The sequence below is a fragment of the Trachurus japonicus genome, chromosome 7 (genome assembly GCF_045865225.1).
Source record: "Trachurus japonicus isolate A0001 chromosome 7, Traja_1.0".
Classification (NCBI taxonomy): Eukaryota; Metazoa; Chordata; class Actinopteri; order Carangiformes; family Carangidae; genus Trachurus; species Trachurus japonicus.
Window position 1 is genome coordinate 21,418,978 of NC_140913.1, and position 22,748 is coordinate 21,441,725.

General features: G+C 40.8%; 1 protein-coding gene across 1 annotated transcript; it reads left to right on the forward strand.

The window, feature by feature from the left end:
- The first annotated feature begins 3,522 nt into the window (after positions 1 to 3,522).
- LOC146984699 (rho-related GTP-binding protein RhoA-D-like) lies at positions 3,523 to 22,150 on the forward strand. The gene is made up of 5 exons (XM_085782050.1): positions 3,523 to 3,597; positions 16,751 to 16,906; positions 18,677 to 18,797; positions 20,042 to 20,172; positions 20,285 to 22,150. Exons 2-5 carry the CDS (start codon positions 16,751 to 16,753, stop codon positions 20,456 to 20,458), a joined length of 582 nt encoding a protein of 193 aa, XP_085638176.1. The 5' UTR covers positions 3,523 to 3,597; the 3' UTR covers positions 20,459 to 22,150.
- The last annotated feature ends 598 nt before the right edge of the window (positions 22,151 to 22,748 follow it).

The window sequence follows — 22,748 nt, forward strand, 5'->3', positions numbered from 1 at the left end:
GCATATGAGCTCATTTCAGGCTGTTGTGTTTTTACTGAATAATCCAAGATAACTGTCTCTTGATGGTAGTAGTTATCAATTTCATGTTGTTGTCTTTTTTAAACAAAGCCTAATTTAGTTACAGTGTCTCTGTGGTGTATATCCACCAGCTGTACTTCTCTTCTATCCAGGGCTCTTAGACTGTGCTGAAGGCCCTCAGTATTACTATTGCCACTTAACTTTTGAAGTAAAGGTCAGTCAGGCTCAGCAGTGGTGCTAAATGTTGGAAATAATGCTCATCTTGGTCTTAAGTGCAGCCACTGCAACACACACAGTACCGGTACTCATCTCATGACAGCCTGCAAAACCTTTTTTTTTTTTTTTTTTCATTTCTATTCCTCTCGTGACAAAAACTCAGTGGTGGCTAGATTCAGAAAGTAGCATCTTGGAATTCAGTTACATCTCCATGTGTAATATTTGGTGCCAAAAGTTTTAAAATGAAGATGCAGTGATTACTTTAGGCCCACAAACCGTGTCATGTCTGTTTTGTTGAGCACTTTATTCTCCAGCAGAGCAGGGAATTTTAAATTGGATGGTCAAACACAGACATGACATTGCTGTGGCTGCAATGACTGGCTGATGGGTAAGATAAACAGAAAATGATTCCACAACTATTCTTGGTAATCGATTAACTAATTTGCCAGCAATGGCAAACATTCTCTGGCTCCATCTTTTCAATTAATGTTGTTTCTTTCATTTCATAAACTGGACTATCTATCAGATTGAAAAATAATGGAAATAGCAATTCATTGCAAATCCCTAAATATGATAGCTTTCTCTGCATATGAGACAGTTGCTTTTCCTCAAAGGCACACACTGTAAAGATTAATAGTATAAATTTGCATGACAAAGTTTAACCCAATGCAAAAGCACCATGCAAATACTTCACCACCACCGGCAAATCCACTGATTGTTACAGTTCCGTTGCAGTGAACTGATTTCAGTTTGAAATGTCATATGTCATAAATAGTGGCGTAATTGGATTCTAGGACTAAAATAACTAAGAAACTCAAAAGTTTGTTTTATTTAGACTGTGTGCACTGACTTAAATACATGTTTGAAATTCCCAGTGGTATCCATGTCTCCAAACAATCCTTGCTGGAACAGGCATTCAAGATTGTGGAATCGGCTGATGCAACACATAGCATGGCGTCAAAGCAGCAGTTTATACAGGGACACAGAGAGAATGATAGGATGTTGTAAATCAATATGCAAGGTTATTTTCTCTGAAGTGTGGCTTCCACTTCAAACACTCATCTTCCTCCAGTCAGTGCACATCAGCTAGCAGTTCCCCCTCCCAGACAGCTTGCAGAAATAGCATCACTTTTGTATGGGACTGGAGGGTGTCACTGCGCACTGTTTTTTCTGGAACTACAGTATGTGGGTATTACCATGGAAACTGCAGAGAACTGTCCAAATTACTGCCAAGGAGCCAAGATGCAGAGAAGTCAAATACATTTAGTTTGTTGTTGAAAATTTGTGGCTTGAACTTCTCAACAACTAAGTCTTTGTTGACACTTTCTACCCACGAGAAACAAAATCAACGCACATGAATTTTGCCCGCCAGGTGTTTTTTTCTGGGTACAATAAAACTCTGTGGCTTGACTATAAAAAGGACTGTGTTTTGATATGATCGTGAGTGTCTACTGTAGAGCATGAAATGTTCTCCTCAGCCTGGAGCTGTTGTGTGTTTTTGCATAGTTGCAGCCTTCTTGGGTGAATGAACTTATGACCTCACTTAGAGAATGGCATGTTAAAAAGTTCAAATCCCTGGTATGTGATTTCCTGTTGTACTGTGGGAGAAAAGCGCTGGGGTCAAAGTCCATTTCCTTACACAATAACGAAATAATAATACCAACACCAACGACCACTACTACTACTAATAATAATTGTTGCGTTCAACTCAGCATGAATACAATTCTGAATACGTCAAATAACAGAAAGTAAAACTTACTAATGTGACCATTTAAATGACAGAGCACCTCTTTATATAAATGATGTCATTATTCTCTAACCGTAAAGGGGCGGGGACATTGTAACAGTTGAATCCTTTCAGCCAATAGCATGCAGACGCTGGGATTGCCGAACGGCCAAGACATCGTGCTGCATTCAGGTTCAGTCGGACAGTTTCTTATCAGACACGGAGTGCTCCATAATGGGGAATAAGATGCTCTTTTCACACCATAGTGGAGCTGAAGTGTGAGGCTTTCATTATTCACTTCATTTCATCATTTAATTACGGAATATTATTTCCATAATCATGTTTTAGGTTTTCGTTGTACTCTGTGGGTAAGACAAATGTGAATAGTTATCTTACTTTGACCCCTAGACTGAGAATGGATTACTGTATTGCCTAATAGAATAAGATGAAACCAGGCCTAACTGGAATCCTGTTTTATTTGTGGAATTAAAGTTAATTAGATTTCAGCATCCAAAACTATACAAAAAGGCAAACCTCAGTAACTGAAAACACAGGTTTAGAATTAAACTAGAAATTAAATTAAATTTTGCAGTGGCTTACTGGTAGCTACATGCATGTGCATAGTGATTCAAATAGATATGTTCAAAAGCCAAGTGTTGAGATTGCTTATGGACAAACCTCCTGAGGAAGAATCCCTGTAGCCACAGGGAATTATTGTAAACAGAAAACTGATGCTGACATTTCTTCGAACTTCCCATGAATAGCATGGTGCGTCTATTTTTGTTGGTTTATAACTTGTGAACAACTAATTTTTGCAATAAACTCAATTTGAGTGAATTTTTTTTTTAGCATCTGACTTTTTTACATTATATTTTGTTATAATTTTAAATCAACATTGGGTGTTTCAACTTTTTAAATAAGTTAACTAGGTTTTCTCCTTCAACATCTTTCCTGTAGTCTAGCTTCTTCCAGTGCAAAGCAATCGTGAACAAGCAAATCTATGCTTTGAAAGTGGCCTTCACAACACTATGAGACTAAGCGCATTAACAAACTGTTTTTTTGAAAAGCACTTTACATGAAGGGTTGTGCTTGCACCATTCCTCTTCCCAGACTGCCTAAAACCATATATATATAATAACCATTTTATAGCAAGTATACTATTTGGGCCTGATTTTTGTGTATCTCCTTGGTCAATATGCCGGATTCCTTGGCCTGAATCTGGCCCATACAGTATACATACTGTGCTACTTCCACATCTGGACCAGAACTTCTTGCTCACACAGAGGTAATCTCAGTAGCTGTCAGCCAACAGGAGGATAACAACTACGACCAGGAAAATTGAATCTTCTGTTTTGGAAATGGTGACGCCATGAAAGAAGCATTTTAAACACATTATGTCTAATTTTTTAAAGACAAAATGATCAATCTATCAATTAATTGATATTTACTACAGAGCTTCCCTTGCAGGACTGGGAAATGGGAAAGTTGCGTTTTCCACAGTGACCGTGAAGGCAGCAGTCTGGGAGGGTCTTGTGAGCATCGGTTGGACTTCTCGGCCACTCACTCTGGTCACAGCTGTTTCAAGGGAGGAGGAAACGCGGAGGTCCTCGGTTTTTGAAAGCACAGTCTGGGGAAAGGTGAGCCAACAAATTCAGCTTTTTACTGATCCTGTCGAGTCAATGTAGCGAGTTCGAGTCCCCAGGGAGAAGTAGTTAAACGAGCACGAGCACCGCTGTCAGTTGATACGTTCAGGAGCCGAGACAGAAACAGCAGCAGCGGCGGCAGCTCGGCGACTTGAAACCTGTTACTTGTTTAGAAGTTTTCCGGCGGAATGAGTCGAGTGTTTCGAGGTTTGTCTGATAGAAATTTTAAGGAAAAGTGTGTCAAATTGTTTACATGGCTGTTTTCTCTGCCTCCTGCTGAAGATATGGATCCTATCGGCATTCCTCGCACACATGACCCAGCCCCTGTGTCTTCCTACTACTCCTCATTATGTAATTAAATGACCTGGACTTCAGCTGTGGAGGCAGAGCTTTACCGGCTGTAAAAGAGAGAGAGGAAAAAGTTGATCCTTTCTTCCTCTTTGGTAACAATGTTTGACGAGTGAACGGGAATCCGTAGTATCGGATGTTTCCCCCCTCTGAACAGGAATTAATGGAAAGCAAAAGCATCCAAAGAAATTCAAGAAAAACTTAATGAGTGACCGACTTAATTTGGTTATGCGGTCAGGAAGTCTGTCCTCCTGGTCTGAGGGCTAAATAACAGAGAAAACATTTGTTTGACCCGAGGAAATTCCTCTCTCCGAGCCACCACACCCTTGTTGTGCAGCTCTGCTACTGAGGCTCACTGGCTCAGTCCCTCATATCTCAGAGCGGTGTGTTCCCTTGTCTTGGCATGTTCCTCCACAACAAAAATGCACCGTGAACCAACGGGAAGCCTGGAAAACTATGTCATGCGTCGACAGAACTAGCCTACTCTCATTTGTGTTAGTGCAAAACATACATGAACACGTTAGTGCACAAACATAGGCTACATATATGAACACGCACAGGACAAGAATGCATACCAGCATTAGCCTACATCCTTCAGTGTGTGTGTGTGTGTGTGTGTGTGTGTGTGTGTGTGTGTGTGTGTGTGTGTGTTTGCAGGAAAATCTGTTTTTGTTTGTGTGGCCACTACAGGAGAAACTATGATGTCATTGTAACTGAACAGCTGAGTGCTGACCAAGCTGTTTGCAGGTAGAGTGGACAGAAGTGACGGTGTTACCCATTGGTACACACTCAACACGAATCAGTGGCAGTCGGTGCAGTGGAAGGAATCACTGTGGAAATCCCCAATCCAGACTGTATTAAAGTTGAAGTCCTGTTGCTGTCATTGTTATCACCGTGTGATTCTGACAGTCACGTCACCCTGTGATGAAATCTAGAGCCGCTCAGTGGGATCAATGGGCAGCATTAAAGTTGGAAAATAATTATTATATTAGTAGCAGCAGTATTTGCACAGATAAACATTGTGTACGGCTGGTTAGCTGTGTCGGTTTGCAGGAAAGAAAAAGAGCCCACACACAGTGGAATCCATGCAAAACTCTAATTACTAAATATGCCTGATCAAAACTTGGAGTAATTAAAGTCTTTGCAAGGTTTCCTGAGCATGTAGTGCAAAAATGAGAAAGCTGAAATTAAATGTAGTTTTAACCTTAATTCCTCTACCAGAAATGGGGCAATATTGTAGGGATTAAATACAGCAATAATATGCAAAATGTGAATATGATAACCAGCCTGGTCAAAGCATCCATCATGGGGCTTTAATGTTATATTGATTAACCTGTCAGTTATTTTCCTCTATCAGTATTTTGGTCCAGAAAATGTTACTAAATAGTGGAAAATACCCACATATAACCTAGGTGTGTTCACTTTGCAGTGATACAGAACAACAAAGTAACATGCAACACTTTTTTTTTTAGCTCTATCCCAAAACACCTACATGCTCATGGGAAGAGTTTTCTGTTGGTTTGGTTGTTTTCCTTGGCCATATTGGCTACAGAGAGATCTCTCCCTCAAAAAATTTCAAGGCATGTGATCATCACTCTACTAAAGTAAATTCCTATGTTCAGCTAATATTAGTGTGAGTATGCCTAAACATAAATGTTAAGTGAATATCTTACAGAGCTGTTATGGTTCTGTGGACAGTGTTTGTGAGGTGGTATTGCCACACATAGGAACTCAAGGGTGTAGAAGAGTAATGTTGAAAGTTGTTTTGAGAAGGGATCTCTTTTCAGCTAAGACATGAACAATTATTTGAATTATGTCAATATATACATGGGCTTGTGGGCACTCAGGATAGCCTGTAATGAAACAGCTAATGTATAGAAAATGATCTCTTCTACATTGACATAAGAAGGGTGGTGTCACATAAAGTACTGATATTATGACACTGTGTCTTCCATGTCTAGCACGAGCCCTTATTCTTTTCTTCTTACTGTATTGAGGTCACCTCAGAAGCTGAATAGCTTAGTACTAAAGCCCTCATTCACGGAAAACTATAATGGATCAGAAGCCCACACAGAGACCAGCGCTGCCTGAGGCCATCTCCCCCTGATGCTGTGCCGCATTTTGTTCCTCTAAACATGCGTTCTACCGCTGACCTACTATGAGTGTTTTTACTTTCTGCCTGCTGTATGTGCCTGTCTGAGGTTCGGAGATGATGAATGCAGGAAGCAGACCTACACCAACCTACAAGCAAATGTTTTGGAGGTCCTGTGTGGACACAAAAGGAATTGGGGGTGGTGGGGGTCTGGGGGGGTTGTGTTTTTCCATCTTTCCAGCTCAAAGTCATGTTCTGAGGCAAGGTGTGGGTTTGTGCATTGTTAAGCTATAGGAGCTTATCGGCCGAAGTGTTCAGACACAATGCTTCACCATTTCCTGTCTCTGATTAGTCATTTTTCATCAGTGGTTTATTTCCAAGGAGGCCAGTGTCGTATTGAAAAGTAATCTGACTGCAGCCTCTTTCACACAGAGACCGCAGGGGCAGGCTGAGTTTGGGCTCTGTCTCTCTGTTTCTGTTTTCATTTGACGGTGACTGATAAACATGTCTGCATGGAGAACTGTGTCTGGAGGCTGCATCACGTACAGGCAACGTGTAGGCAAGAAGAAACTCCAGGGAATAAAAATAATCTCTGGGAGAGTTTCCTGTTTGGATCTCGGTGTTTGCAGTCTCAGGAAGTCCATAAAAGGACAGTTTAGAAAGCTAAACAAATCTTGTGTGTTACATTAACAGTAGAGCCTTTGGGGATGAGATCTGATAGTCTGCTCCATTTTGGATTCAGGTCCTTGTTAGTTACACACTCTCCTTTGTTAATCTCTAGCACTAACAAATCTTTTATCAAGCCATTTATCTCTCCTTTTTCTTTTTACCGTATATCACTTCGTAAGGCCACTATGAGTGGACTATGTGTTGCTTTTTGTGGTTTCACATGGTCTAAAGATTGTTGATGTAGTTTATCACCTCTAGATTAAGATTATTTATCAAAGGATTAATAAATGACTTGATCAACAGAAAATGAATTCACAACTATTTTGATTACGGATGAATAATTCTCTTCTTTTTTTCAAGCAAAATCAACCGAAATTCGAGTTCCAGCAACTTAACTGTTTTTTGCTGCTTTATCTTGCCTCACGTGAGTTTTTTTTTTTTAGGTTTTAGTAAATTATACTTGGAATTTTTGAAAATTAAACTTTAGGCTAATTCCCTGACATTTTATAGCCAAATGACTGTTTAATCACTTATAAAGAAAATAATCATTAGTTGCATCCTTAATTCATATTATATCAACATTTTAATCTGATCAGATTAATGATGCTGAACCATGACATTATTGCTTCTATTGGCCACAACTGTTAATTAATTGTATCAGATTACAGCCACAGACTGTAAACTTTAGTCTTCTAAAAACGACTTTGCCTAGGTAATTTAAGATCACATTGACATGTAGTTTATCCTTAAATCACATTAGAAATGCTTGAGTTATTTTCATTATCGATTCATCATATCTCTATAGAGTAGACTCTGGACTGTGAGCAGTTCATAAGACAAAATACAGAAGAAACAGTTACTCGATAATGAAATGTTGGTGACACAGACATAGCAAAGACGAGCAGGAAAAGCTGTCATTCGAGAGGCTGGAATCAGAGAACGTTTGGCCTTGTTTGATTATTTTTGCTTGAAAAATGACTGACATGATTGATTATGAAAATAGTATTTTTCTGTTGATTGACTCATAATTCATTTATCTGATCATTTCAGCTCTAAAGTAAAGGCTACAATAAGACACACACTTAATAAGGTTAAAATACTGTTGAACCCTAAATGCCCAAACACTTCATCAAGGTACTGTGAGGCTCAGAGGGACTGAACCATTGAGAGGAACAGTGTTGGGGTTGGTGACTCCGTCCAGGCTGCGTGAACATGTGTGTGTCAGCGTTGGCTTTCATTTGTGCTGCGTATGTGAGTTGATAAAGAGGAATGCAGCACCCTAAGGATACGCAACATTAGCTCCCTGATGGTGACGTCACACTGCAACAGAGGGGAGAGGGACGAGAACAGAGTGAGAACAAGAGCCTGTAGGAGGATGTGTGGAAGAGAAGGAGCTGTACCGTATGAGCAAACGGAGCGAGAGAGCACAGTCAAGTCAGTTGCTTCACTACGTCCAGCTCAGGTGGTGTGTGTGTCCATGTAGAACCAGGTTAATGCTGCAACAGCAGACTGTGCTGAAGACGTGGAAAGCAGAAATACACCCAAGATTTCTGCCCAAATCCTGATTAGCTCCACTCCCAAGTCTCCCCATGACTAATTCACCCAATTATTCATTTCATACTCATGGAATATTAATCAAAGACTTAAGGATTTTGTAGTTTCTTCATATTTGTTGCTTGTGTGAGAGCATGTTCATGTTCTACTTTTGACCACCACGCCTTGCTTTCCTTCCTTTTCCCTCCATCTGTCCGACTTTTCTGTCTATTTGTACTACAAGCGCAGGCTCTGGGGTGGATGAAGGGATAATTCTCTGTGATATTTCTCTCTCTCTCTCTCTCTCTCTCTCTCTCTCTCTCTCTCTCTCTCTCTCTCTCTCTCTCTCTCTGAGTTGAGCTGTATGCACTGTGATAAATTGGGCTGGGGGAGTCTCAATGGCTCTGTCCTATTTTGGGCTCCAGCTAGGTTCTCTGACTTTAGCCGCTTCCCTGGCCTGGATCCTGAGCAGCCAATTCTGGTCTCAAGTTTGATTCAACCTTGAAAATGTAAGCTTGGCTTCAACGTCTTTGTTCAAACCTCAGGAAATGAGTTGTTCAGCTTTGTGTGGAGAGAAGAAGAAACAGTGACAGAAAAAGGCAGGTACATGCTGCCAACCAGTGCCTGATCCACTAGCTTTTGTTTTTCTCTGCTCCATAGTGCATCCTTAGCCTTAAGTAGGTGAACATTAAAATTAATAAAGTAGCTCAAGTGTGTTTGTTGACTAAATGACTCTGCATTACAGTAAGTACAGCCTGCACCTCCCTAAATTGTTTCCTCCAAAGGGGAACTCCTCCACTGGGAGCTGTGTGAAATAAATGGCTCTAAGTCACATCAAGTGAACTTAACAGACCACGGTGGCCCTCCCCTCATCTCTACTTCAGTGTAGCAACCGCAGGCAGTTGTGTTGCACTAGTTTTTTTGTTTTTTTTCCCAATGAAATAAAAGGTCTGACCTTGTTCAGACTTGGTATTAACATCCACCTCAGGTGATCTGATCACAAGTGGACAGCTCCAGGTGTGAACGTACCCAATGATGTGATGAGGACGCATAGATCTGATCGCTCGGACCACATTCAGAGGTGGTCTGGTTGACATGAGGCCACATTCTTTTAGCAGTGTGAACACGCTCTGGCCTCATGATCAGCCACTCTACAGACTCTAGACCAACCCTCATATTAGAACGTCTCTGTCTAGACCCACAACAGGTTCAAAAGTATTTTACTGTTTCAAATGGCTGAAACCTTATTTCTCTGTGGAGCTGTGCAGTGCATTGATTTACTCAACCTAATCCTCCCCCTTACAAACCATTGACATTGACCAGTTGGACTGGCCAGAAACAACACTGGATCAGTTAGTTATTTGTAAATCGTAGAAATCAGGAATACATATCTTGTGAATTCTGAAAAAAAAATCTGCTTTGTGTAATTTTGAAAAACAGAGCAGAATACTCCTTTTTCTACTTTAAATATGGAACACACCCATAACTCACCAATGATTTTAATAGTAGCTCCAGTTGGTGCATTAAAAAGACAACTTTAGTCTAATGTTGTCTAACACAGAAAAAGTTATAATTCAAGAGTGTATCTACGTTAAAATTTAGTTGACACTGAGTAATAGTCGGCAAATAATTTCCTGTTAATTGATCGACTCATTTGAGCTGTAATGGTTAAATATTTTTCCCTTGTCAGTGTGGATCTGTTGTGGCAGGAAGGTTTGGACAGGATTAAGCCAGCGTCTCCATCTTTAGCATGAACGAAACACAAGCTGATCAGCAGTTTCTACCAACAGTAGCACTTAACACGGGTGGAGCATCTGAGAACTGTAGCGAAGTAGATGCAACCTTTTTTTTTTAACCCTAAGCTGCTCTAGCTATTGCAGTGTTAGTCGAAATGGTTTTCCCTCATGTGTCTTATCAGTGCAGTTTCAGAATTTGGCCTCACCTCCCCAAAATATGTTTCAACCTGCTCTAACGTTCAAATTATTGGATGTTAGTAAGCATAGTGCTCGTATGTACTGTAGCATATCCAACAAAGCTGCCACAACCTACGGGCAGTAGGGTTCACTCAGCTAAATGTTTATATAGGCCTAAATCATAAATATGTTTACATGTGCTATTGTTAAGATAGAACAGACTTTGTAGCATTTCATCCAGGAGAAAGGGGGGAGAGGGAGGGGTATACAGAAAGACTGTGGTGGGGGAGATGTTGTGTGTAACGAGGAAAAGGTTTGGGGGGGGGGGTTGTAGGGTGAGACATTCCTCATAGCTTATGTCCTCCCACATTTTTACACAGTCAGACAGGGATATGTGTGCAATCAGTGACCTGTTGTTAATCACCATGTGGAATGCATTTTTCTGCTTTGACCAATCAGTGTGTCAATACCTCTACTGCTAATATTTGTGTATGACACCCTCTTGCTCATACGTTACCTGTCAGTGCACAGTTAGTTTATATTTAACATGATTTTTTTTTAACTGACTTCAATTTGCAAATTTAAGGAAACATAACTCCCATGTATATCCAGACTATTAATTTAGAACAATATACTGTAGAAACACCAGTTGTGCACTAAGCTTTGATTCTTCTTTCACATCTACATGAAGGCAGTTTCTTCCATCTTCCTTGAAACTGAGACTTGATGAGGAATTATCTCCAGCTTCCCAGTCCATGAGTTTAATGATAAATAATGAAAAATCAATCTCTGTCATTAATTTCCACATTAAAACTCAATGTGACGTTGTTTCATGGCTTGATCTGTCCAACCAGCAGTTAGAGATTCACTGATTATCAAATTTGCTGTAGATTAATTTTGACCAACCATTTCTGATCTGTAAGACTCACAGACAAGATTTTCCTCTTGCCTCCTGTGCACCTCTGCTCAATAGCCATACTTTTATGGCTGTGGTTTAAACCAGTCTTGCTTGGTTGTGATACTATCTTGCAGTGTTTTGTATAATGGAGCAGTCTGCAATTGTTGGTGGCAGAAAGGTTAAGACAGCTTCTCACACATGAACTGCACGCATGAAGTGCTTTTTAAAAACCTTTCAAGGACCAGCTGATTGAACACCTCACTCCTGACATCATTTATAAAAACAGCAGTCTGCTTAGTGTTTATAAAAAATAAACAGCATCTCCACACTTGACACCCTTGCAATGCAGTGCAGCTCTTCTGATTTAACAGAGCACAGTGGGTGTTTTTCAACAGTCGGCACACAGAATAAACCAAGAAAATATTGGAAATGCATTGGACCTTGAAATAATCAGTACAGATCCATCGATATAAGCTTGACCAGCCCATCTCCAAATGTGTTTTCAAAATGCTGAATATTATGACAATGTGATGAGTGAAACACGAACAGTCACTTTGTGGATCCCTGTTTGTTTGATCCTTTGAAATCTTAAATGCAGTTAGATAAGCATGAAATGGTAATGATTTTCCTTTAAGCCCCCTCTGACAGGTTGGATTTTTGTTTGAGATCATTTTTATTATTGCAGTTCTGCTGCTGAGGTAAAAACACCAGCCCAGCAGTGTACTCTGATGATTGTGCTGGAATTGGACTGGTGCAAACCTGCGTGACATTTAATAATAGAAGTTTTATGGCTTGTACATCCTTGTAAACAAATGGGTCACTAAGTGCAGGGATGGTGTTAGTACCTCGAGTTTCTGATTAGAATAGTGAATGCTTCAAGAGCAGAGAGAAGTCTCTGTCTTTATCCTACCTCCTGGAGGTCACTAGAACATTTTTTACCCCCTGCTGTGTCTAATGAACAACTCTGGCTAATGTGTTACTACTGAGGGTGTGACTCAAACCCCGCCAGGTAGAGATCAGCATCTGTTCTGCATGTGCTGGGAGTGAGAACTTTGTCCTTTGCTGCCACACATGGGGGCAAGTTACCATTATGCAAGACGGGATCATTCATCCAGAGACACGTGTAAACATGCAGTGTCCTGCTCAGTTACACGATCTGTTTCTTTGATGCGTGTGTGTTGTGTCTGTGTGTGTGTGTGTGTGTGTGTGTACTGTATAACTTCATGCAAACTGTGGCTCATCACTCCCTTTTGGTTCTTTTAAACTCTCGATACAGTATGCTTATGACGAATTATTGAGATCTACAGTATGCAGATGTCACGTGACTGTTGTGGTGACATGAATCACTGGGACTGTTTCAACATCACACACAGTTAGCTACTTTCACTTAAATTATTTATGAGTGTTTTCTACAGTTTATTCTCTTAAAAAATCATTTATCTTTCCAACATTGACAGAAACTTACTTATCATAACTTAAAATCCAGGGCACACTTAATTATTGATTTTTGTATACACCACAGGGTAGAGTAGGGATGGCACAGTTTAATAATAACGCTCCGAACCATTCAGTTCGACCGTCTCGGTTCGGAGCGTGTGTTCAGTTCACACACATGCACAACTTTTTCCTTTTATTTTTTCATATAGTACAGAGGTGAACTGTCCAACAACTAGAGTAGAGTGTCACAATAGCACAGAAAACATAAAAATGAATGCAGCCTCTGCTTTTAATAAGCTCACTGTGTTATTTTAATATAATTAATAACACTTAAGTATAATCTTTGGATGGAGTTAAACTCACTTAAAGACCAGGAACTAAATGTCCTCATTAGTGTTGACTTTATATGCATTATATTCACATAAATGACTATAACCTTGGCCCTGTTGTAGTGTGTGTCTGCTCTGACGAATCCTCAGACACACTCTGTCCTTTAGCAGACATTCTTGTGAGAACAAACAGGGATATCCCACACTGAGTTGCAAGCTGTCTGACGTGAAGAAAAAGAGGAGGACTGGTTGTGTTCAACTCCTCCTTGTGCTAATAAAGCTTATTTGAACTGACCCTAGGGAGAGAAACTCAAGGAGGGAGAATGAGAGGAACATGACAAAATGGGTGAATTCAATTCTTGGTCACTACCATTTATGTCCTTCCAGGAAGTCACATAAAGGAAGGGAAAAAAAGGGACAGTCCACAACACACACAAAATACCTCAAGATCATCACCTAACAACATCTTTACCGGAAAACGTAGGGACAGAAATGATAACATCAGGTACAAACTAACAAGCTGTGTGTTATTACAGCTGAAGATTTCCTTTAACTTTGTTCGAGGAATGTATTGGCTCTGCTCTCTTCGCTAAAAAACTTTGATTGTCAGCCATCTATGGGTGGTCTTGTGTCATAAGATAATAATAAAAATGTGCAAATGAGTAATAGAAGTTATGAATATTATTGGCAGAGGATAACTTAAGTATAGTGAAACCTTCACAGAGGTTTTGTTGATTTACAGCTGCCAGGCAAATAGCCAGCTACTCACCAGTACCTGTCTGGTGCATTTTTCTCACACCTAAATGTCAGAATGAGTCCAGAGGCACCAGCATGGTTCTTCGGACCTGTTTGTGTGAAGATCAAACAGCTTTGGAAACCTCCTCCCACCCTTCCTGACGTCAGGCTGTGTCTGACAATTTCTATTTTCCACTCCCACAACTTTCCAAAACTGACAACTTGATATTCACAGCTACTTCATGCCATGATTTGAGCAGTGGTGCGGAGGTGAACGACATATTAGGGTTTGAGCTCTCTTTTTTTTCCATTCTTGACATCACTATTTCTGTCACTTTTTATATCACCAACAGAGTAGGTAATGTGTAGTGTAGACTGTAATGTCTTCCAGGAGCGTCCGTCTGAAAATGTGGGTCATTATCCTCGTATTTATGTTATTCTACTGCGTCCCTCTGTGTAACTGTTAACTTTTCACTCCTTGCCCATGAGTTTGGCTGCTAACAACTATAAACAACAACAACTAATCCTAACAACTCGACCTCGTACAAAGTAGTTATTCCTATTCCTTACGAGGCTTTCGTCTAACTGATGTAATGAGCAGAATTCATTATAATTCATCACCGCTTTATTTGAACATGAACTGATCTATAACATAAGTTCCCAACATTTTAATAGTGTTTGATATGTAAATGATGCAGTGGTAACATTTTGATGATACATTGCAACTTTATTAGAAATACTGATGGTATTTTTAGTTATCCATTGAGGGGAATATTACATAATCAGCTATCGTCTGAATCAATGTATCAGTGCTTAAGTGAATAGTTTCATGCCACCATGGTACCAGAACACATCACATGCTGTCTTATTCAGGAAGACGTCCTTGGAGTCCCTGCTCTCGTCCTTGTACCGGCACAGTATGCACACGCACACACACACACACAGGCACATTAATGCAAAGGAAAAGGGGCCATTATCCCCACTAAGTGCCATGTGCTGCCATTGTCACAACGGGCACCATGCTGTGAGAGAGATTGTCGTCAGTAAGCTGCATTATTTCATCACAGTACAAGGTCTGCAGGAATAGCCCCATTTTCTGAAGCTTTCTGTGACTGCACTGTAGCTTACAAAGTGTGTATGTCTGTGTAAGCACGTACTGTACTGTATGTGTGCACGTGCATGCATGTGCTGTGTGTGTGTGTGTGTGTGTTCCCCCTCTGGCAGTGACAGTATGATGTATGGAGTAGCAGCAGCCTGCTATCACAGAGAACAGGTGGCTCTCTCCAGAGACAAACTGACAACACACTGGCCTGATTTAATGTGTGGGAGAAAAAAAAGGCAAACTGAACAATTGTCTTTTTATTGTTGTGGAGGAAATGGTAGCTGGAGTTACAGTGAGTAAAGGTAAATCACTGAGGCCCATACAAACTGAGATTATCAAATACAGGCTTGTGTAGAAAAGCACATTTCATTGTTGAACATACATGAACACCTGGGACTGAGTTATCTTTAGGGCTCATTGTTGCTTTCAACAACTCAGGAGAATTACTGTATAATGAATCCTTCAGGCTCTGCCTAAATTGTATAATTTGTTGTTGTCACAATGGACAAGCCACCATGCAGCCTGTAAGAATTGAAATATTTTAATTGAAGAAGTGAAATTAGTTTCTATGAAGATTTAATTTCAGCTAAACGGACCCACATTGTTTATGAATGCAGCACAATTCCTTTTTCATGCCATAACACAAAAATACTGTAATTTATAACAGCCGCTAATACGTAGTGTTTGTTGACCTGCACCTACAGTACTTACTCAGCAAGTATTTTTATATGTGTTGTTTTCTCTGGTCACTTCTCCATTTCCCTCAACAGGAAATATTATTTCACTTAATGGCTTCTTACTGCTGCAGTAATTGGCTTTTTGACCGCTGACATCAAATTAAGTTGATTATGGTGTATTTCACTAACAGCAGATACATGACAACATTTGCATTCATTTCCTTGTGTTTATCCGTCTCGTTGGTAAATAAAAGTCCAACATCAATAATCTTAAGCTCTATTTTGGGTCTCCACCAACTCTGGAGGTAAATATCTCTCTTGCAGCAGCTAAATTCACCAGCTAGTTGCTGACTTAATCTGCTGTTTGGTGCTGAGCTAGTAGTATACTGTGGGTTTTCAGAGTTTTTTTGTTTTTTTTTGCTGAATAAACCTTCTTCCTGCTGCTGCTGAAAATGATATGTGAGCGATGAGAGTGAAACAAAACAGTGAAGGTCTGGAGCCCAGAAAGCAAAGCAATGAAAGATATTAAGCTGAACGATATTAGGAGGCTCTATAAAGCCGTGGGGAGTTGCAGAATCATGTGATGACTTGTGGGTTCATCACTACAAGCAACACCTTTTTCATGTCCAAGTAGTCTCATGATCCAGTCTTGATATAAAAATACAGATTTTAGCCACTGTGTAATGGGGCTGTAATCCTGCATCATTCATCAGCAGTGGACTGAACACTGTGTGTGATGGTTTAGATGTTTGGGGATAAAAGGCCTGTGTCGGTCCAGGTAGTCTGAGGTCTGTGGAGGTTGATGCAGATGGCGGGAGGCCAGGACATTGTCTCATCACCTACTGCCTTCTCTCCATTATTGTCAGCTTGTGGGAGATGGCTATTGATCCGTGTGTGTTTGTGTGAGGGGCTGTATCTCTTTGCCAAGCCACGCTCCACTCACATATACACACCTTTCAGGATTACAAGCCCAAAGAAAGGGAGACAAATGTGCACAATACAGAGGAGTCGGACAAACCCAGTAAGAGCTGTAAATCACGTCCCCACATGGGTGTAGAAGTGACATCTTACGGATTGTTTTTAATGCGATTGTGCGACCGAGGCCATGTATGTGCAGCTGTTGAGCACCGAGCTCTCCTCCTGTTCTCTTCCCTCCCACTGCTGTTCCAGACCAGTGCGACTCTGTTTTTCACCTCACACACAGGACGCAGCCAAGGAAAGGGAAGAGGGTGCGGCTCTAAAACAGAGTTGGATCATCTTTTTCTTTTTTTCCCCCCTCGTTTTCACTCTATTTCTGGTTGCATTTTTTTCACCTCCCTCCTCTGTTTGGAAGGAGTTGATTCTCACCAACTGTTTGTTTTCATGAGTCTCCAACTTTAACATTTAGACTAATTACTCTGTATTCTGTTTGTAGATGGCAGCCATCAGGAAGAAGCTGGTAATAGTTGGGGATGGTGCATGTGGAAAAACCTGTCTGCTCATCGTCTTCAGTAAGGACCAGTTCCCAGAAGTCTACGTCCCCACCGTGTTTGAGAACTATATCGCTGACATCGAAGTTGATGGCAAACAGGTACTTCATGTTTTAAATCTCTGCTTATTGGTGTTGGTGTGATGACTGTGAAATAATATGTACACTTTCCGTCCAGGAGATTGTTCTTTGTTTATTACCATTGTTCACTTCACTGTCCTTCAGATTTATCTTTGGACCCTTTGGAGGAGGCCTGACACTTAAATTGAAAACTAATATAGCAATAAATATTGAAACATTGCTGGACTTTTACAGGATCTGACTCCTTCCACCATTATTCATGATTAGAAATGTACCTCAGACTAGGCAGATTTTTGTGACATACTGAACCTGCTGCTGTAGCGGTGAGAATTGAGAAGCCCGTGCTATCATGACTGATAGGGATAAATGCTCATTGTTAGAAAATCTGTGGCTCTTTTCTTTGAGATAAAGCTGCAGACCTCCAGCCAACAACAGGAAAAGGATCCTGTACATGGTTGGAACCCCCCTCCTTATACATCATGACTAATGTCCCATTTCCTGTTCCTGTTTCCTGTGCCGCAAAATCTGGTAACAGCTGACTGGACTTTGGATTGTGCAAAACAAAAACTAACTGTTTCCTAAGCCTTGCAACTGTGGTATACTGATGTAAAAATGTCTTTACTATTGTGAAATATTTCACAGCAAATCAGTGTCACTGTTGACCTCACAGCTGACTCTTATTTGATTATCCTCAGTTGAAGCTCACAGAGTGCTGAAAAGTTCACACAGCAGTTTGGTGGTCAAGGGAACTACAGAGGAGACCGACTCCTGAGAGACATCTAGTGGTGAAAGAATTGAAAAGCATCAGAAATGGACAGAAGTTTGTCAAGGCGTGGTGCTCCCCAGACAGAAGATGAGGACATGACAGGTCAATTTTTGTGTGTTTACTGTAAAAACTAAGAGACACAGTCAGTTTGTACAGATATTGCAAAGTGGGGGAAAAGCCACTTGATGTGTATATGAAATCTCACCACCAAGCCGAGCTCGCTGTCTCATATACTATGGAAAATGCCCACAATGTGCTATAAGTCATAAGGTGCTGTGGCTAGCTAGACTTGCCAGAGTCAATAGCTCGTCAGCCAACTAGCAGGACTTGGCAAAACAGGAGAGTGGTGAGACGCCAGATGAAGTGAGAACAGTGTAGTTGCCCTCTGAGGCACGATTAAGATTCTCAGCAGCAGCAGGCCCGGTCTTCCAGCTGTGACTGTAATGGTGGTGAAGGTACTGAAGAATTAAATCAGCAGGACAGCGGAGGACGATCACACAGGTCAAGAATACTGTTAATGTTAAGAGACCACAGTCAAAGTACAGTTGGTGGAAAGAAGGCAGAGTGGAAAAGGGGCAAATAAGATATGCATGAAATGACACTTCTAGGCTACTGTTTGAAAGAAATTCCTCAACGGTCCTTTGTGGCTGCATTATAGCATATGCTGCAGCTCTTGTGGAGCTTTTTTGTATGCGTTTGTTTTATCTAGAGCAGGTCAGGCACCGTGGGGCTGCTAACACTTTGATTAACAGCCTAAGAGAAGCCCCTGGGATCCATCCACACCTCTGGGGAGTTGCTTTGTAGCCCTGATAGCAGAGGAAATAATCGTTTTGAAACCTCATTTCGTCTGCGTTTCCGATTAGTCTGTATATTTTCTTATCCAAATCATGTTTTTGTGTTTCTGTTGTCTTTCTACCTCTGCACCCTGCTTCAACGAAGAGTAATCACAGTGACTAATTTACATTGTGTTACTGAATTAACCCTAAGTGCTTACCAGTGCATCGCTTGTTTTTTCTCTGTCCCAGGTGGAGCTGGCGTTGTGGGATACAGCAGGTCAGGAAGACTACGACAGACTGAGGCCTCTCTCTTACCCCGACACAGACGTTATCCTCATGTGCTTCTCCATAGACAGCCCTGACAGTTTAGGTAAAGCTGAACACACTTGCTCACCAACTTAGTGAAGCTTTAAGAAACATTGTGACCAGTGATTTTTTTTTCTGCAATTTAAAAGCAAAACTCAGATACTTGATGCACTGCTGATCTCACACAGATGAGCGTGGGTTCGTGAGACTCATTGAAGTGTGTAAACCCCAAATTAATTACTGATTAGAAAACAAAGTAATCTTGTTATTTACCTTTGTAGTGGTACCTCAGTGAGGCAGCTGGTTATGTTTCCTCAAAGTTTAGACAGGGCTGAGCTTGTTGCTAGCAGTTAATAAGTGAGTGAGACAAGGTCTTGTGCTGAATTCAATCCACAAAATGCAGATCACCTGAAACCAAAAAATGCCTGGTTCAGAGTGAATAATCCTACAATGATTCATTTTCTATAGGAGGTCAAAATTACACTTTAATTACACAATTTACTGCTTTTCAGGGACTCAATTGAAATAATGACATAGATAATGTAAAATATGTCTTAGTTCTTTATGCCATCATTGGCTCATTGGCTTTGTAATTAATCCAACTGGTATAATTCAGAGAAACATTACACTTACCTGTGTGTAGGCTGTTGTCTTCTAGTTCAGTAATTCAAGTCAGTAACTTCATGCCGTGTAAGACAGTTGTATCACGCTACGTCATTTTAGTAAGTTAACGTGAATACAGTAAAAAGTATATTTTTAAATTAAAAGGAAGCGTGAATGGAAGAGTGAATGAGCTGTAGAGAGCAGTCATCAAGATGAACCTACTGTATATTGACTGTAGACGACAAGTGTTTTTATTCAGTTTCCACATGAGATGACACTGGAGTTTTCTAGAGGTTTACACTGAATATCGTGCATGTATTTCAGACTTGGATCTGACTGTTCTTGGCGCTCAAAAACCAAATAAAACAGATAAATAAATATGTCCTTTTGGAAAAAGCTTCAGCCCCATGGTTTTCTCCCACAATTTTGTGTTATGGGCACTGCCACAGATGGTATGCCTACACTATCACAATGTGACATCTCCTTCCAGAGCAAACTGCTTATTTTGGCCAGCAGACTTGGACCATGTATCAGCCAGGGGTCAGAGACCTCTGGATGTTTATGTCTGTATAGTCACAAGGGAATTGACAAGGCTCTCCCAACTGTGTCCTTGTAAGGGAGGGGGACTGGAATTTACTGTTTGAGTTGTTTTTATTTTTTCTCTCTTTTTCAAATTTGTTCCTATTTTTTTTCCCTTTCTTGTAGAGAACATTCCTGAGAAATGGACACCTGAAGTGAAACACTTTTGTCCCAACGTCCCGATCATCCTTGTTGGAAACAAGAAGGATCTCAGGAATGATGAACACACACGCAGGGAGCTGGCCAAGATGAAACAGGTGTGTGTTTCTGGATTATTACTGGTAACTAATTATCACTGGACACGAGTGTCTCTGCTAAATGCCACACTCCATCAAACTTGAACCCACTGTCTGTACATTTAACCTCCAGGAGCCTGTGAAGTCTGAGGAGGGAAGAGACATGGCCAACCGCATCAGTGCCTTTGGCTACCTGGAGTGCTCTGCCAAGACCAAGGACGGCGTGCGGGAGGTGTTTGAAATGGCCACCCGGGCAGCGCTGCAGGTCCGCAAGCGTAAGAAGAAGGGCGCCTGTGAGCTACTGTGAAGAGGAGGAGTCTTCTGGCCAGTCGGCACCTGAGGACGGACTCCCCGCAACACACAGAGCAAAGTTAGAGAAACCTTAAATCAATGGCTTCCGTGGACTTTACTTACTTCACAGATGCAGATATGCCACAGGCGAATAAGAAAGACTGACACACCTGTTTATAAAAGCAAAACACATCAGCCTTTTTTTGTTTGTTTGTTTGTTTGTTTTTCATCTGCTTCTCACACACTGTCAGTTCTTGTCTCTGCCATTTTGTTTTCCTCCACCACCACACTGGGCTGTTTGTGTGAAGGGCCTGCTCCCTCCTGTATGTATGAATGTATGTATTTATATGTCCATATACTTTACAAATATACCATACGTCTGCCTCTGTGTTTTGATTGTTTACAGAGAAGGGTCTTATAGCTCACATGCTCACAGACTCTCTCTCTCACTTCACAGCTGTAGGTTGCAGACAGTTTTAGATTTGCTTTAATCCCTGGAACCCCTGCTTCTCTTGAACCTGCATGTACCACTCCCCGTCTCCTTTTATACACCAGCTTCGGTCATGATCGTTCCATCTATTTATCATACCACTATTAATTTTACACCCTCAAAGTCCTATTTCACCAAGTACTGTGTCAAAAGAGCTCAGTTTTCTCCAGTTTCTGACAAAGGACTAAATTTAGAGCCTGTTCACTGCATCAATCAACTGAAACCTACATAAAGTGAAGCAGCATCGACTATTTGTGAGAAGAAGAGTTGGACTGCACCTTGGTCTGCCTCTCTTCCAGAGACAGCGGACTGTTACAGATCCAGTATATACTGTAGTCATGATGTATCACTGTGTACTGGATTAAATGAGGACAAGTGGATACTGTAGACAGCCATATTAATATAAGAACAGAGTATAGGTCTATTCTGTGTAAAGTTTTTAATAAAATACCCAACTGACAACTTGATTGACAGCTCAGACAGTGTCATTCCCACTGTGCCACCTACTGAGTTTGACTCACCACATCAGAAACCCGTGTTATTTAAAAACTGGGGTTTTGCTTGTATGTAATGGCTCTTACTTGATAGCACAGCAACATTCCTTAAAACGTGCTCTGAGCTCTAAAAGACCATTGAAATGATCGCCACCAACAGTATAGATGCTGTGTGTCAACCACACTGTCTTTGGACTCAGTGCGGAAATAGTTTGAGAGTTTGATGTTTTTACACCAATCTCATGATCAGGAGGTTTGATGAAGAAACTGTTGCACAATTGTGGCGTGAGCGATAACTTTAACTATAGTAGTTTTCTCAGAATCACTAAGAATCATCACCTCTATACTGTCAGTCCTCTAAATCAGTTGAAGGACTCATTCAAGACAGTATGACCAGACTTTGTGCTGCATAATCATATCTAGTCCTGCCCAGACAAAAGCCCCAAAGGTGCTGTACACACAAGTGTGTGTGACGTGGTCCCTACATTGATCTTAACACCGTCATAAACTACAGCTACGGTGATCTTTCTTTATCCATGACATTCAGATCCATAGAGATAAGAATGCTGGCGGGTCGGGCTAATTCCTGGACAGTGCCTCTATGTGAATGTTAAACATAGTTCAAGAGAAAATGTTGATTGTGATGATGCTTTACTAACAGGAGTTGGATGTGTTGAATGTCTGGATGAGACAAACGTGTTAATAAAGTATTTTTGAAATACTACTTAATTTCAACAGGTTTTGATTTTGTTTTGCAGTTCTGAAGTTCAAGTCTAAAAAATGCTTTGAACTATTTGATACTTTTATCAAAAACTTACACCAGCAAGTACATCACAGCATCCTGCACTTCCTATGCTCCAGGAAGTCTCTTCATGGGTATTAAAATTCAGGTGTGATTGTTTTAAATCTTTTTTTTTTGTTTTTTGCCTATGTTTTTACAGAACAGAATCCGGCTTCCACTGTAAACTTAAACTTTATTTATTTATATGGCACCTTTCATACATGCAACACAAAGTTATTTACATGTTAACCCCCCCCCCCAAACATACATACCCACTCACTCAGGCAGACTCATACAGCTGCGGATACACGCTCTTTTAGATATGACTGGGCACTGAGGATCAAGGTGAGGAAAGCATTATTAGGGAGCCTCCACACTGGGACATTTCACAGGCCATGGCCACAAGGGGGGCCGCCACAGGGACCACCCCAACCAGGACAGACAGGGGAGTCAAAACTAATAAAAAGGCTGCACTTGTTATTGTGGTTCAAAATAGATATTTAATTCATATCTCACCATCCACAGTAAAAACATTGCAATA

Bases quoted from the DNA above. Each gene is read 5' to 3' on its own strand.
- LOC146984699 (XM_085782050.1), top strand. From the start codon at position 16,751: ATGGCAGCCATCAGGAAGAAGCTGGTAATAGTTGGGGATGGTGCATGT. The intron at 16,907-18,676 runs GTACTTCATGTT...TCTCTGTCCCAG, and splicing joins TCGAAGTTGATGGCAAACAG to GTGGAGCTGGCGTTGTGGGA. The intron at 20,173-20,284 runs GTGTGTGTTTCT...TTTAACCTCCAG, and splicing joins AGCTGGCCAAGATGAAACAG to GAGCCTGTGAAGTCTGAGGA.